The sequence below is a fragment of the Tetrahymena thermophila genome, assembly GCF_000189635.1.
Source record: "Tetrahymena thermophila SB210 genomic scaffold scf_8254807, whole genome shotgun sequence".
Lineage (NCBI taxonomy): Eukaryota > Ciliophora > Oligohymenophorea > Hymenostomatida > Tetrahymenidae > Tetrahymena > Tetrahymena thermophila.
In genome coordinates this window covers 290,958-308,226 of record NW_002476563.1, presented here as the reverse complement: position 1 = coordinate 308,226, position 17,269 = coordinate 290,958, and the positions used below count along the sequence as shown (strand labels likewise).

The 17,269-nt window shown below is 20.6% G+C and overlaps 5 protein-coding genes across 5 annotated transcripts; 4 read left to right on the top strand and 1 right to left on the bottom strand. All coding sequences in view use genetic code 6, as the record gives it.

Moving 5' to 3' along the window:
• Positions 1-946: 946 nt before the first annotated feature.
• TTHERM_00540040 (hypothetical protein) lies at positions 947-3,082 on the top strand (the record flags this gene model as incomplete). Its single annotated transcript, XM_001007929.2, has 3 exons — positions 947-2,559; positions 2,619-2,854; positions 2,916-3,082. 3 exons carry the CDS (start codon positions 947-949, stop codon positions 3,080-3,082), a joined length of 2,016 nt encoding a protein of 671 aa, XP_001007929.2.
• A 4,386-nt stretch (positions 3,083-7,468) lies between these two features.
• On the bottom strand, positions 7,469-8,135 carry TTHERM_000540039 (hypothetical protein; the record flags this gene model as incomplete). Its single annotated transcript, XM_012795597.1, has 3 exons — positions 7,469-7,551; positions 7,746-7,864; positions 8,017-8,135. The coding sequence occupies 3 exons, from the start codon at positions 8,133-8,135 to the stop codon at positions 7,469-7,471; spliced, it is 321 nt and encodes a 106-aa protein (XP_012651051.1).
• Positions 8,136-10,482: 2,347 nt separating this feature from the next.
• On the top strand, positions 10,483-12,809 carry TTHERM_00540020 (AMP-binding enzyme family protein). The gene is made up of 3 exons (XM_001007927.3): positions 10,483-12,219; positions 12,280-12,524; positions 12,578-12,809. Exons 1-3 carry the CDS (start codon positions 10,601-10,603, stop codon positions 12,742-12,744), a joined length of 2,031 nt encoding a protein of 676 aa, XP_001007927.3. The 5' UTR covers positions 10,483-10,600; the 3' UTR covers positions 12,745-12,809.
• Positions 12,810-14,358: 1,549 nt separating this feature from the next.
• TTHERM_000539043 (transmembrane protein, putative) lies at positions 14,359-16,156 on the top strand (the record flags this gene model as incomplete). The annotated part of the gene is made up of 2 exons (XM_012795596.1): positions 14,359-15,922; positions 16,101-16,156. The coding sequence occupies 2 exons, from the start codon at positions 14,359-14,361 to the stop codon at positions 16,154-16,156; spliced, it is 1,620 nt and encodes a 539-aa protein (XP_012651050.1).
• Positions 16,157-16,162: 6 nt separating this feature from the next.
• Positions 16,163-16,426, top strand: TTHERM_000539032 (hypothetical protein; the record flags this gene model as incomplete). Its single annotated transcript, XM_012795595.1, has 2 exons — positions 16,163-16,238; positions 16,302-16,426. 2 exons carry the CDS (start codon positions 16,163-16,165, stop codon positions 16,424-16,426), a joined length of 201 nt encoding a protein of 66 aa, XP_012651049.1.
• Positions 16,427-17,269: the final 843 nt, after the last annotated feature.

Below are 17,269 nucleotides of genomic sequence, written 5' to 3'. Positions count from 1 at the left end.
AGCGAAGAGTAATTAGCAGCTATATAATTTGTAACTCTCACTGAATAATTTTAAAGTTTTGATAAAACACCAAACATGAATATTGAATGTAAGTTCTTTTTTTAAATTAAAAGTATAGCATCTAAATCACTTTATTTTTTTAAGAAATAAACGATGGAAGGTTAAATTATTTTGAAAAGCAGATTTGCATATTAAATTCCTAGCTATTGCAAGAAGAGTATCTAAAAAAATTTTACATAAAATAGTAATAAGAAATACATCAACAAGATGTTATAGATTAAAGAATATTTTTTTCATTATTAAAATGTTGATTATAATACTTCGCATTATATAATTTTATATATCATAAAATGACAAAGATTAAATAATATATATAAGTACCTTCAAAAAAAAGTTTGCCAATTAATTGAGTAAAAATATATATTCAAGTTTTTATTGTAATTCAATTTGTTTAATAAATTCTACATTAAATTACATGAAAAAAATAAAAATTAATAAACCTAAGAGAATAAAATTAAAACTTTACTTTTTTATTTTTTTATTTATATTTAGTTAAACCAGCCTTTAATTAAAAATAATTTATTTAATAAGTAAATATATATAAATAAAAAGTAGAAGCAAAAAGCAAATAAAAACCTCTAAAAGTATAGTTAGCTGCAACGCACATATCTCAAAAAAAACCATGACATAAAGTTTCGATTTATTTTCTTCAGAGTTTTATTTTAATATAGGGCCAAAACATTATAAAAGAAACACTATCTTAGGATTCATCCTATCAATTTTAGCTATTACTACCACTCTTTCTTATGCCATTTACTTATTTTATCTCAATTTTAGTAACTAAATAAACCCAAAATTTTAATCTTAAAGTTTTATTACAAATGGTAGGATAGAAGTACCTCTAGAAAATGATTTAGTTGGGTTTTAGTTTATGTATAATTATTCGATGAGTGTAGATTAATATTAACAATCTTTGAATCAGACTTATCTTATTTATATTGTTTAACTTTACTATTAAGACTCTAAAAATAATATTTACAATACAATCTATCTCAATACATTTTAATGCACAACACCAGAGTTATAAGGTTTTATATGTATTGATTTTTCTAATGTAGGTAACTATACTTTTTTGCTTGATAATACAAATAATAATCAAGTTTATTCTTCTATTTACATTCATTTGTATGGTTGCAGAGATTAAGACTTAGTAAAAACAGTTGTACCTGATGATTGTCCAGACCAAATAGATATTGATAATATTATAGATGGAGTTTAAGCATATTTTTAACTGAAACTCAAAACATAGTAATACAATACAAATTCAAAAGAGATGCAAACTAATTACAGAAACTTATATAATTATGTATCCTCTGCTTAATTTGTACTTAATTCTCTCAGCACGTAAAAATAAGAAACTAATGTAGACTCAGGTCTCCTTTTTTAGTAGAGATAAACTTACTCTTCTCCTATTTAATATACTCAAACAACTTAAAATTTTGATAGAATTTCTGCATAATAATCAGGATTAGGCCCCTATAGTAAATAAATATTACTAATGGATGAGATTGTTTAATAATTTCAAATTTAATATCCAACAATTACTGAAATTTTGGCAATTATAAATGCTGTTGCTGGAATAATAGTTGTATTTAGAATTGTTGGCAAATTTTACAGTTAATAATTAATAAAATAAGACTTCTTTATGCTCTTACTTCAAAATCTTTACTAAGATAAGTATAGAAAAATCATAAACCATAATAATCTTATCAAAAACTAAGAAAATATTTCTTGCTTGATTTAAACTGAAAAAACTGAAAAAGAAGAAGTGGTAGGTGAAATCTAAGAAAATTGTTTAAAAAGAGACATTATTGTGCCCGACTTTCCAACAAAACTTAGAGATTATGTTGAAAAAAATCAAAATCGAACTTTAAATAATAATAATTGTTAAGTTGTTTTAAATTTTAATGACGACTAAATAAATGAAGAAAATGAAAAAACGGAAAACTAGAAATTAAATATTGACTTAATAAATAATTTATAAAATAGTGAAGAAAATTTTAAAATTTAGAACAGTGCTAATAATAACGATCAGGTTTACTCCGTAACAAGCTCTCCAAAGGCAGATTCAATAAACAGTAAATTAATTTTCTCTCGAATTGAAAAAAGTTAGTAAAATGAATAAAATGAGCAAGATGTAATTAAAAATACTTAAATTAGTGAAAATTGCTGTAATAATACAGAATAGTCTTAACTATCGAGTCCTCTAAATAAAACAAAATTAAAAGTTTTGTTAAACAATTAATAAATCAGCTCTCAAAAGTAATTTCTATCAAACCAAAAAACATAGAGTTAGTAGAAAGGTGCAAGTGTTTTCTAAAGTAGATCCTTATTTAATACTAAACAATCTAATAATATTAGTAATAGCGAGTCTATCTAATAAAATTTTACTCAAACATAAAAAAAGGAAAACTTGAAGGAATATGCCCATTAATATTTAAAAAATATTAAAAATTATAGTTTTAAATAAACTATCAAAAGTACCATTTTTAAATTCAAGTAAAGCATCAAAAAATTCACAAATTTATTAATTTAATCATTTTATTAAATAAAAAAAGGTAATTTAAGTCTAGAGCATTTTTTTAGTAGAAGGGGATAGAATATGATTTTATAAAGTAAATTGAGGAAGAGGTCAATAGGAATTTAAACATTTATGATGTATACAAAGACATCATTTTATTGAAAAAGGCTATTATGATGATATTAAGCGAGGAGCAATTAGCAGCTATATAGCTTGTAACTCTCACTGAAAAATTTTAAAGTTTTGATAAAACATCTAACATAAATGTTGAATGTAAGTTATTTATTTTTATAAATTAAAAGTATAGCAACAAATTAAATTTATTTTTTTTAAGAAATAAACAATTTAGGGTTTAATTACTTTGAGAAGCAGAATTGCATATTAAATTCCTAGCTATTGCAAGAAGGGTATCTAAAAAAATTTTACATAAAATAGTAATAAGAAATATATGAACAAGATGCTATAGATTAAAGAATATTTTCTTCATTATTAAAATATTGATGCTAAATATTTCACTCTATATAATTTTATATATCCAACTATAATAACGTGTTAAAGATGAAAGAAAATATATATTTTTTTTATTAGTAAAAATTTAACATTTCATTCTACATTATTTTATTAATTTATATTTTGAAATTAACAAATATTATTTTATTTGAGTTACCAATTTTCAAAGTTGGTAGAATAAGTTAGTCATATGATTAATAAAAAGAATTTTAAAAATATTTGCATTAATTTAAAAATAAAAAAAATTTGTTACTTATCAATTAACTTGAAGAAAAAAGTAAATTGACATTTTTAATTAATTTCATTATGGCCTTGAAAATATGCTTAACAAAATTAGATTATGCTCTGATAGAAATTTTTATTTAAAAAAATTTTTTTATACTTTATCACAAAAATTATATCAAATAAGAATTGAATTTTTCATTCATTGTCCGGTTCCAGACTACCCCGCCAATAATTCTACAATATATTCACAAAATATAATAAGTTTCATTATATCAAAGATCTTTGAAAAAGTATGGACATTATTTTTTTCGTATCCTGTATATGTTAGGTAATTAGTTTTAAATTTAATTTTTATTAAATTTTAATTATAATTTAACATAAACAGAAAAAAGCTTTAAATATTCAAAAAAATCATTACTGTTTTTATCTTAGTGTCTAAAAATATGATAACTTTAATTTAATAATTATAAAAAATAAGAATTTAATTGGTTCAAGAAATTCAGCTAGCTTTTAATTAATTTAAAAAGTAGAAGTAATTAATAACAAAATTAAGATAATATTTTGATTCATATATGGATATTCTCAAGTACGATTTATTTTCTTCAGAATTATATTTTAATATGGGAAGCTAGAAATACAAAAGAGGCACAGTTTGGGACTATCGTTATCTGTGATAGCTACTGTGGTTGTACTTTTTTACTTTTTTTACTTATTTAATTAATATTTCAATAACTTGATAAATCCGAAATTTAGATCTTAAAGTTTTATCACAGAAAACAGGAAAGAAGTGCCTTTGACTTTAGATTTGGTTGGATTTTAGTTTAATTATAATTATTCAATGACTATTGATGAATATTAAACATCTTAAAATAAAACATATATTATTTTTTATGCTTAATTTTACTACTAAGATATTAAAAATAATATTTACAATACATTTAACCTTGATATTGTAAGATGCACTGATCCTTATTTGAATGGATTCTATTGTATAGACTTTTCCTAAATAAGTAATTACACTTTATTGCTTGATAATAGTGATTAGTTAACTGTTTACTCTTCAATATAGATTAATACATACGGTTGCTTAGATATAGATAATGTAAAAACTAATATTCCTAATAATTTTGCCAATTAAACTGAAATTGATAATGTAATTAATGTTTTAGATTCTTATTTTTATTTAAAACTTAAAATATAGCAATATAACACAACATCCAAAAAGATTTAAACAAATTATAGAAATATTTACAATTACCTTTCATCTAATTAGTTTTTTGTCAACACCTTAAGCACCTAAATGCAAGAGATTAGTGTCAATTAAGGGTTAATATTTTAAAGTTAAGAAACATTTTCCTCTCCAATCTAGTATAATTAAATAAATAAAACTTTTAATAAGGAATTCTCATTAAAATAAGGGTTAGGTCCATATAATTAAGTAATTATACAAATGGATGAAATTGTTTAGTAATTTGAAATTTAATTTCCCACTTTCACAGAAATATTTGCTGTTTGTTGTAAATGGAGTAGCTACTTTAGTTACAGTTTTAAGATATTTTGGTAGATTTTATTCACAAAGATTAATCAAATAGGATTTCTTTATGATACTACTTCAAAATATTTATCAAGATAAATACTTAAAGATACTATAATAAAACAAATTTATTTAATAAAATAAATCTATTAATGAATCAAATCTAAAATAAGATGATGAAATGTTTGAAAGGAACAATAGCAATAATATTTTTATCCCAAATTTTTAAATTAAATTAAAAGATAATGTTGAAAAATCTCAGGCTAGTGATTTCAATTAAAATATATTTTAAAGTAGTATAAAAAGCGAAGAAAATTAAAAACCAGATATATATTACTCACTCAAATAAACAAAACAAGTTAAACCTTATAAAAAAATAATAAAATTTTACTTTACGATTTTACAAACAAAGCTAAACAATTAGGTAGCCTACTAACTATTTCCCCAAAAGGAAACGTTAAGAGTCCAAGAGCAGTTTTCTATCAAAAAGAAAGTATTGATTCGAGTAAATCTAATATTTTAAAGAAATAAAATAAAAAAACTACTCATAAAATTTAACAAACTCAAAAGAAAGAAACTATTTATTTGGAAAGCAATAATAAATTGAAAAATAAAACCCTAACTGAGAAATTCAAAGCAATTTATAGCAATTCAATAAGAAAACTGATTAAAAACTTTATTTTTAAATTTAAGTAAAATATTTAAATTATATTTTTATTAATCAAATTTGATATTTAAAATTTTTTTCAAAAAGGTTTTTCAAATCGAAAAAATATTTTAAGTCTAAAGGAATAGATAAATAATTGATAAATCACATTTAGTTCGAAGTCAACAAAAGTTTAGACATATATGAATTCTATAAAGATGTAATTTTTATAAAAAAGGCTATATCAATACTTTTAAGCAATCAATAATTAGCGGCTATTTAATGTATAAGTCTTACTGAAAATTTCTTTAATCTAAATTTAAAAAGAGATGAACATCTAATAGGAGCTTAATAAAGTTATTTCATATAAATTTACATTCAGTTTTTTGGCTGAAATATTGTAAATTCTCAAAAATTTAAATCACATAAACTCTGTTTTGACCCATACCAAATAGGCTTTTAATTTAATTTTTTAAAAATATGGCTTTAATAAAAAAGTCTTAATAAATAAGGATCTAAAGCATATGTTTATTTATTGTATTAAAAAATAAATAGAAATAGATAACAAATTAAATTACTTCGAAAAGTAGCTTTGTATATTACAGTCTCAGGAATTATAAGATTTGTATTTATAAAAGTTCTTACTCAAATAATAAGAGAATAAACAAAAAAATGAAATAGACTAAAGAATATGTTCATCTATATTTATGACAAAATGAAATTAAAAATTTCACCTCAAATTCTAACTCATTGGCATATAAAATTTCATATGCAATTCTAATGTAACTAAGTATAAATTTAGGTCTAATTCATGAAGAACTAGATTGTTAATCACAGTTGTTGTATTAAAAATATTTAAGTTAATCATCCTTTATATTTTTTAACTTCTTTTGAAATCTATTAATTGTAAATTGTAAAAAGTTAGTTGATTTTTTTATTTATAACAACACACAATACTTTACTTGTAATAATTAAGTAAACTTGAGTAAATTATAAAATTTAGTTATGCAATATTACATTTTTTAAGAAGCTTATTTTATATTTTATAAAGAATCCAAAATATATTAATTTACTCTTTATTTAAAAAATACTTAAAATTGCTAAAAGTAATTACATCAAGAATATAAAATAAACAAATAAAAATTTTCAACTTAAAGTAAAACAAATTTTAAAATGTTTTAAAAATATTTAAATCTTTTGTTTTAAATAAATCATTAAAATACCATTTTTAAATTCAATTAAAACATCAAAAAATTTACATATAACAGTATTCGAATATAATTCAATGAAAAAAATATATTTTATTGTTGTTTATTCAGGTTCGAAACAAACCTATTTTGATACCTTTTTTTATTATTTTTAAATTTTTTTTTCATTTATAAAAAAATATTTAATTTTTTATTAAATTTAATTTTATTAAGGAAATAATTATTATAGAGAGAATGCTAAAAGAATTATATGATTTGGGAATACATAAATTAAAATTGGAATTTTATGAGCTTAATAATTTATATAATAAAAGAATAATTAAGTAAAAGTAGAGATAAGTGATATCAATTAGTTAGTAGAAATAAAAATATAGTGATTTTCATAACAATAGAAATGAATATTAACAAATATGATTTATTTTCTTCTGAGTTTTATTTTAATATTGGAACTTAATAACAGTAAAAAAGAGGTAGTTGCTTTGGCTTCATATTATCTATACTTTCTTATGGTGCTGTTTTTTATTACTTCGTTTATATGCTTTATTAATATTTGAATAATTTGATTAGTCCAAACTTTAGATCTCAAAGTTTTATCACAGACTATCAGAAAAAAGTAGACTTAAGCTAGAATCTAGTAGGGTTTTAATTTTATTATAATCTCTCAATGACAATAGATCAGTATTAACAAATTTATAATTAAACATATGCAGTTTTTTATGCTTAATATTTCTATTAGGATACTTTAAATAATATATTTAATACTATCAATCTTGATATTGTTAAATGCAATGATCCTGCTTTATAAGGCTTCTATTGTGTTGATTTCTCAAAGATTTAAGACTAAGTTCTATTACTTGATAATAGTAATAATAATAATGTTTACTCTTAGATATATATTAGTATGTATGGTTGTTAAGACTTAGATTAAGTAAAAACTACATTCCCTAGTAATTGTGCTAATTAAATTGATATAGATAATGTAATTAATGGAAAAGATGCTTACTTCTATATTAAACTTAAAACTTAATAATACAATACTACTTCGTAGTAGATTCAAACTAATTATAGGAGTGTATACAACTATGTTTTATCTAATTAATACATAGTTAATACTATCTATACATAAACTTAAGAGACTTAGGTTAGCATAGGATTATTATCTTAAAGTTAAGAAAATTATTTTTCCCCAATATAGCATAATTAGGTAATTTAATCATTTGATAGAAATCTATCTTTGTTATCAGGTGTGGGTCCATATATGTAAGTAATTATCAGAATTGATGAAATTGTATAAAAAATTAATATTTAGTACCCTACAATAACTTCAATTTTGGCACTTGTCAATGGAGTTGCTATTCTAGTTATCATTTCTAGATTTTTTTGTAGGTTATATTCCTAAAAGCTAATTTACTAAGACTTCTTTATGCTCATACTTTAAAACATCTTTAGGAGCAAGTATGAATAAATACTTTAACATAATCATTTTATAATTTAAAAGAATTATAATTTTGATTAATTAACAAATATAAAGCAAGAATTTTCAGATGATAACTTGGAAAAGAATTTAAAAAAGCAAATTTTTATACCAAGTCTCAATACTAAATCAAAAATCCATGTTGATAAAAATTAATTGACTCATTAATCAAAAGACGATGCCACTTAAAATTTATAAAAATATATGAATAAAGAAGAAAATTTAATGTATAAAAAAGATGACTAGCAGCTAATTACTGTAGAATAAATTAGTACAAGAAACAAAAAAAGTGATTAAAATCTGTTGATCAATTCTCCAAATTTTAGTTTTTTAACAAGTTCATAGACCAAGTCTTAAAGTTTTTTATTAAACTTTCTCCAACCTTCTAATTATTAAAAGGAAAGTTAAAATTCAAGTAAATAAAGTTAAAAGTAAACAAGAGAGCTTAATATTAAAGATAATTTAGAAAATCTAAATAATAAAATTATCTATTAGAATAGAAATAAAGAAGATTTTAGTCAAGCTTATTCTTCTAAATTTAGAAAGATTTAAAGTCCTTCAATAAAATAATAAATAAAAAATATTATATTTAAATTTAAGTAAAATTTTTTAAAAAAATAAATAAATAATTTTTTGTTTAACGTTTTATTTATTTATTATAAAAATTAGAATTTTCAAGACAAAAGAATTTTTAAAATCAAAAGGTATAGAGAATAAAATTATCCACAAAGTTTAACAAGAGATTAATACAAGCTTAGATGTATTTTAGCTTTATAAAGATATTATTTTTTTGAAAAAAGCAATTACTATGCTTCTTAGCTAAGATCAACTCTCTGCTATATATTGTATAGGTCTTTCAGAACAATTTTTGAACCTAGATTTAAAGAATAGCTAATCAAAACTTAGTTATGATTGTAAATTAATTATTTTAATAACTAATCATGTATTTATATTTTTATGATTTTAAGAAATAAAAAGCAAGCTTAATTATTTTGAAAAATAGTTTTGCATTCTACGATCATAAGATTTGCAATAAAAATATATATATAAATTTATTTAAAGATGCTAGTAAAACAAATAATATAACGAAATAGATTAAAGGATAATGTCTTCAATATTAATAAAATTATGATATAAAATGTATAAATTGGTATATTTTATAATTTGTTATATTTTTATTGAATAAAATAATTTAATTCTCTATTTAATAATTTGACACAATAAATTTTGAAAATATGTAGAAAAAAATTAGATTAGTTATGAATAAAATATTAATATTAGCATTAAATCTTTGGAATAGGGATAAAAAGCTTGATTATTAAATAATTAAAATATATTGTGAGATAAGAAATAAATTAATTTCTTTTATCTACAAATTTTGAATGTTTGGAATAATTTCTACAGAAATTGATGACCCCAAACCCTGTATTTTTGCTACCCTACTTCACAAAATTTAACTAAATTTAAAAATTATGATGAAAAAAATTATTTATTTTTGAAATTATAATAAATTAAATTCATAATAAAAATTTTATTATAAAATATAAAAATCAAATTTTTTAATTAATTAAAATCTAATTCATAATGAGTGGTATGCAAACCACGAAATTTTTGTATGGCATCTTGCTTTACATAAATTATACCCTTATAAGCAGTAAATCAACTTAAAATATTTTGTTTTTGTAATAAGCAATAAATATATTTTAAGTTAACTGAGTTAACATATTAAAAATAATTTGATTAGTTAAAGTAAAACAAATCAGGTTAAAAGTGAAACATAGAATTAGATTATTATAAGAAAGTTGTTAAAATTTATAAATACTTTTAGAATTTTTAGATATTTTTTTGTTTTTGTTTTTGTTTTAATGATAACTGAATTGATAAATTTTAAATCTATAATATAATTAATTGATAAAATTTATTCTATTTCTTTTATTTGTCTCCCAATTAAATTATTAATATTAAAAGATGACATATAAAATAAATTGAATGAGTTTTTTTAAAAATAATCATGCTTTAATAATTTAACTTGCATAATATTACTAAATTTGCTCTATTGTTATCAAATATCAAAAATTAGTGATCATTTTAAAACGAAATAAGGAAACATTTATATATTTTAGTTTGACATAAAAATTGATTTTGTCTATTTATTTTACTTATTGATAATCTAGTAATTAATTTGTTATTTTATTTATCATTTTCTTTGAAGTCACTATCATAATTTATTTAAGAATTTTTTTTACTATATTAGTTCTTATTGATTGTAATTAAAAAATATTTATATTTTAAAAAAGTGTTAAACAACTATCTATAATTTGATTGTAAATTAAAAAAGTATATTTAGTCAGATAGTAGAAGAAAAAAATTAATTAAAAACTAGAAGTAAAGATAAGAGAGTAGGATAGATATAGTAAAAGTAATGAGCATTCTTAAATTCGATTTATTTTCTTCTGAATTTAACTTTAATATGGGAGAAGGAAGATATAAAAGAGGAACTTGTTTAGGTTTGTCTTTATCTGTGGTAACTGTTGCTATAGTTCTCTTTTATATATTTTACATATTTAATTAGTATTTTAGTAATTTGATTGATCCAAAATTTAGATCATAGAGTTTCATCACAAGCTTTAGGAAAGAAGTACCTTTAAGCTAAGATCTTATAGGGTTTTAATAATTTTACAATTTATCTATGACTTTGGATGAATATCAGGCTTCACAGAATAAAACCTATGTTGTGTATTATCCTTAATTTTATTACTAAGACTTGAAAAATCAGATTTACTTAACCATCGATCTTGATGTTGTTAAATGTACTGACCCTTCACTAAAAGGATTTAACTGCATAGATTTTTCCTAAGTAAGCAATTACACTTTTTTACTTGATAACAGTAATGACAATTAAATTTATTCTGGAATTTACATAAATATGTATGGATGTTTAGATTTAGATGTTTAAAAGACAACTATTCCAGATAACTGTGCTTCATAAACTGAAATTGATAATGCTATTAATAATTTAGGTTCTTATTATTACCTAAAACTTAAAACATAATAATACAACACTACTTCTAAATAGATTCAAACTAATTATAGAAGTATATATAATTATATATACTCTAATTAATATACTATCATTACTCTCAATACCTAAATATAGGAAACAAAAGTTAACTTAGGTTTATTATATCAGAATGAGCTTAATTTTTAGTCTCCAATACAATATAATTAAATAAGTTAAAGTTTTGATAGATAATTTTCTTTAAAGTAAGGATTTGGTCCATACTATTAAACGATGATATTTATGGATGAAATTGTTTAGTAATTCTAAATTTAGTATCCTACAATTACAGAAATTCTGGCACTAATAAATGGGGTTGCAGCATTAGTAATGATTGCAAGATTTATTGGTAGATTTTATTCATAAAAGCTTATTAAATAAGACTTCTTTATGCTTTTGCTACAAAACATCTACTCAGATAAATACGAAAAAATACTTGAGCATAATAATCTAATTGAAAAAAAGGAAGATATTTCATAATAAATTATAAATTTAAAATAATCATCAGACATTATCTCAGAAGAGTATTAGAATAAAAGTGAAATGTTGGTTCCTACATTCCCAGCTAAATTTAGAGATACTCCAGAAAAAAATATATTTCCTTCTAAGAACAATTAAAATAATAATAGCAACAATTATTGTAATGACTCTTCGCCCTTATATAAATAGAGTAATATACTGATTGAAGATTTTGACCTAAAAGATGAAAGTTACATGTTTTCAAAGAAATAAAACATTAGCACTTAAAAAAGTTTTATAAGTATAAACAAAAATCAAATAAAAATGACTAATAGCCAGATCCAAACAAATTCTAAAAAGACATTATTTAATTAAGCAAAATCTGCTTTTAACGGATCAATCATTGAAACTCGAAAAAAAAACTAAAACAATGACACTTTAAGCTTAGCTGTTTCTTAAAAGTTAAAAGCCATTCAAAATAAACCAACTAAACAAATGATTCAAAATATTTTATTTAAATTTTAGTAAATTACAATTTTATTTTTAAAATAAATTAATTTTTTTTAATTTAATTTTCAAAAAAGATTATATAGATCTAAAGATTTTCTTAAATCTAAAGGATTAGATCTCAAAATTTTAATGAATGTTGGATAAGAGGTCAATAAAAATTTAAATATATATGAATTATACAAAGACATCATTTTTTTAAAAAAAGCAATCTCAATTCTATTAACCAAAGATTAATTAGCTGCTATTCAATTTGTAGGTCTCACAGAAAATGTACTGAATCTTGACTTTGTGAAAAATAAGTTTTCAGATGATTATCAAAGTAAATTATTATTATTTTAAAGAAAATAACAAAATTTTTAAATAAATAAATAGAAATAAAAGAGAAGCTTAATTATTTTGAAAAGTAATTTTGCATAATGCAATCTTAACAGTTACAGGAAGAATATATAAAAAAATTCTTTTTTAAATACTAACTGAACAATAATAAAAATGAAATTAATAATAGAATTATTTCTTCTATTTTTAAAAAAAATTAGTGAATGTTTGTTTTTTAATTATTTTTTTGTAAAAGTTTAAATTAAAAATTATAAAAAAATTAACGAAGTAACAAATTTTATTTCTTTTATTTTAAATATTGTTAAATAAGAAAATTTAAGTAAATTAATTTTAAATAATATATATATAATGATAACAATTTTAAACTTGTAATTTGTTTTTAAAATAAAATAATTTTCACAATAAAGTATCAGGCCATTTTTTTTTTTCGTCTGCCAACCATTTCATTTGGAGGACTTATTTTACAATATTTAATTTTATGTTATGCATATTGATATTTTCATTTATAATATTATTCTAATGAATACAAAATTTTAATTAATACAAACTATTAATTTATTTTATTAAGGCCAAAAACTAACTTTTTCGAGCAATTATTTGTTTATTTATTTATTTTCAAATTTTGATTAATAGAATGTGATTTTATAAAGTACATTGAGTAAGAGGTCAATAGGAATTTAAGCATTTATGATTTATATAAAGAAATTCTTTTTTTGAAAAAGGCTATTATGATAATATTAAGCGAAGAGCGAGCAATTAGCAGCAATATAGTTTGTAACCCTCACTGAATAATTTTAAAGTTTTGATAAAGCATCTAACATAAATATTTAATGTAAGTTCTTTTTATAAATTAAAGGAATAGCTATAAGATCATTTTATTTTTTTAAGAAATAAACAATAGAGGGTTAAATTATTTTGAAAAGCAGATTTGCATATCAAATTCCTAGTTATTGCAGATAGAATATCTAAAAAGATTTTTCATAAAATAATAATAAGAAATATAAGAACAAAATGCTAAAGATAAAAGAATAATTTCTTCATTATTAAAATATTGATGTTAAATATATCAAACTATTTAATATAATTTTATATATCCAACTGTAATAGCGATTTAAAGATTAAAGAAAATTTATATTTTTTTTCTATTAGTAAAATACTAATATTTAATATTTCATTCTACATATTGTTTTTATTTAATACTTTTAAATTAACAAATATTATTTTATTTGAGTTATCAACTTTAAAGGTTTGCAGAATGAATGAATGAGTTAGTCAGGTAATTACTAAAAGGAAAATTTTAAATATTTACATTAAATTAAGAAAATAAAAATAGCAATTAATTTGAAGAAAAAAGTAACTTGGAGTTTTTAATTAATTTCTCTATTATGGCCAGGGCATTTAAAATTGGCTCAATAAAATCAAATTATTGAAATTTATATTTTTCATTTATTTTTCTAATTTTAGTACTTTTGATTAAAAAATTTTTTTCCTACCTTAAAATACTGTTAATTTAATAATCTTGGGTAGGATTTTAACAAAATATGCTTGCAATTGAGTAAAAATTATATTCAAGCTTTAATTATGATCAATTTTTTTTAATAAATTCTAAATTAAATTACATGAAAAAATGTAATCTAAACAATCAAACATTTTGTATTTTTTTTTTATCTTAATAATAAATTTAAGGTAAGCCAGTCTTGAATTAAGATTATTTCATTTAATTAATACATAAAAATAAATAAAACTTAGAAACGAAAAGAAAATAAAAACCTCTAAAACTATTGCTAGCAGCTACAAGCTTATCACTAAAAAAAACAATGAGTATTTAAGGTTTAGATTTATTTTCTTCAGAGTTTTATTTTAATATAGGGCCAAAGCATTATAAAAGAGATACTGTCTTAGGATTTATCTTGTCTTTTTTAGCTGTTACAACCACTCTTTCTTATGCGATTTACTTATTTTATCTCAATTTTAGCAACTAATTAAGCCCAAAATTTTAATCTTAAAGCTTTATTACGAATGATAGGATAGAAGTACCTCTCGAAGATGATTTAGTTGCATTTTAGTTTATGTATAATTATTCAACGAGCATAGATTAATATTAACAAACTTTGAATCAGACATATCTTGTTTATGTTGTTTAACTTTACTATTAAGACCCTAAAAATAATACTTACAATACTATCAATCTCAATACATTTTAATGCACTTCACCTTAATTATAAGGTTTTACATGCATTGATTTTTCTAAAGCAAATAACTATACTTTTTTACTTGATAATAGTAATAATAATCAAGTTTATTCTTCTATTTACATACATTTATATGGTTGCAGAGATTAAGACTTAGTAAAAACAACTATACCTCATAATTGCCCAGCCCAAAATGATATTAATAATGTTATAGATGGAAAATAAGCATATTTTTAGCTGAAACTCAAAACTTAGTAATATAATACAACTTCAAAGCAAATCCAAACTACTTACAGAAACATATATAATTATGTATCATCTTCTTAATTTGTACTTAACTCTCTGAGCACTTAAAAATAAGAAACTCAGGTAGACTTAGGTCTCCTTATTTAGCAGAGATAATATTATTCTTCTCCTATTTAATACACTCTAACAACTTAAAATTTTGACAGAATTTCAGCATTAACATCAGGATTAGGCCCATATAGCAAATAAATAATACTAATGGATGAAATTGTTTAAAAATTCCAATTTTAATATCCAACAATTACAGAAATATTGGCGCTTGTAAATGCTGTAGCTGGAGTAATAGTTGTATTAAGAATTGTGGGGAAATTTTACAGTTAAAATTTAATAAAATAAGACTTTTTTATGCTCTTGCTTCAAAATCTTTACTAAGATAAATATAGAAAAATCATGATCCATAATAATCTTATTAAAAAGTAAGAAAATATTACTTGTTCAATTTCCACTGAAAAGGCTGAAAAAGAAGAAGCGGTAGATGAAGTCTAAGAAAATTATATAAAAAAAGACCTAATTGTACCTGTGTTTCAAACAAAAAATAGTGATTATCTCAAAAAAAATAAATATCCTATTAAAAATAATAACAATAATTGCTAATTTCATTTAAAATTTAATGACTAAATAAACATAAAAAATGAAAAAATAGATAACTAGAAATTAAATATAGACTTAAAAAATAACTTTTTAAAAATTGAAGAAAATATGTTGGATATAAAAAATTAGAACAGTATAAATAATAAAGATCTGGTCAATTCTGTAATAAATTCTCCAAATGCAGCAGAATCAACAAATCATAAATTAATTTTGTCTCAAATTCAAAAAGATCAGTAAAAAGAATTAAATGAGCAATATGAAATTAAAAATACTTAAATTTTTGAAAATTGCTGTTAAAATATATAATAGAATAATTAACTATCTAATTCTCAAAATAAAATAAAAACAAACAATTAGTTTAGCAGCTAATAAATCAACTCTGAAAGGTAATTTCTATCAAGCCCAAGAGAGTAGAATTAGTATAAAAGTGCTAGCTCCTAAATTAATAATATATAACCTAATAATATTAGCAATAAAGAATCTATCTAATAAAATTTAGTTCAAGGATAAAAAAAGGAGATATTGAAGGAAAATGACTATTAACATTTTAAAAATATTTAAAGCAATATTTTTAAATAAACCATCAAAAATACCATTTTTAAATTCAAGTAAAGATTCAAAAAATAAATTCACAAATTTATTAATTTATTCATTTTATTAAATAAAAAAAGGTAATTTAAGTCTAAAACATTTTTTAAGTAGAAGGGGATAGAATACGGTTTTATAAAATAGATTGAGAAAGAGGTCGATAGGAATTTAAATATTTATGATTTATACAAAGACATAATTTTTTTGAAAAAGGCTATTATGATGATGTTAAGCGAAGAGTAATTAGCAGCTATATAATTTGTAACTCTCACTGAATAATTTTAAAGTTTTCATAAAAAATCTAATATAAATTATGAATGTAAGTTATTTATTTTTATAAATTAAAAGTATAGTAGCAAAAATGACTTTATTTTTTTTAAGAAATAAACAAAATTAGGTTAAATTATTTTGAGAAGCAGATTTGCATATTAAATTCCTAGTTATTGTAAGAAGAATACCTAAAAAGATTTTTAATAAAACAGTAATAAGAATTATAAGAATAAGGTGCTATAGATTAAAGAATATTTTCTTCATTATTAAAATCTTGATGCTAAATATTTTGCATTATTTAATTTTATTTATTAATTTATAACAAAATGTTAAAGATTAAAATGTATAAATAAATATTTTATTTATTTCATAGTAAAATTTTGGTATTTAATATTTCATTCTAAATAATTTTATTAAGTTATTATATTTTTAAATTCACTGATATTATTTAATTAAGATTGGCAGAATAAACTAGTTAAGTATTTAATAAAAAGATACTTATAAATATTTGCATTAAATTAAATAAATAAAAAAAGATTTATTACTTTTCAATTAATTAAAAAAAATATTAAGTCCTTTTTAATTTATTTAATTATTATGATTAATTTATGTTATATTTCCTAGCTAAATATATTTAATTTAACTCATAATTATTGATAAAAAACTCAAAATACCCCCTCAAGTAATTAAACTAAATATTCCTATTTCCTATGCTAGTAAATACACCTTTTGGTTTTCTCTATGGACTCAACTCAATCGCCTAAAAAGTTTTAAAACTGAT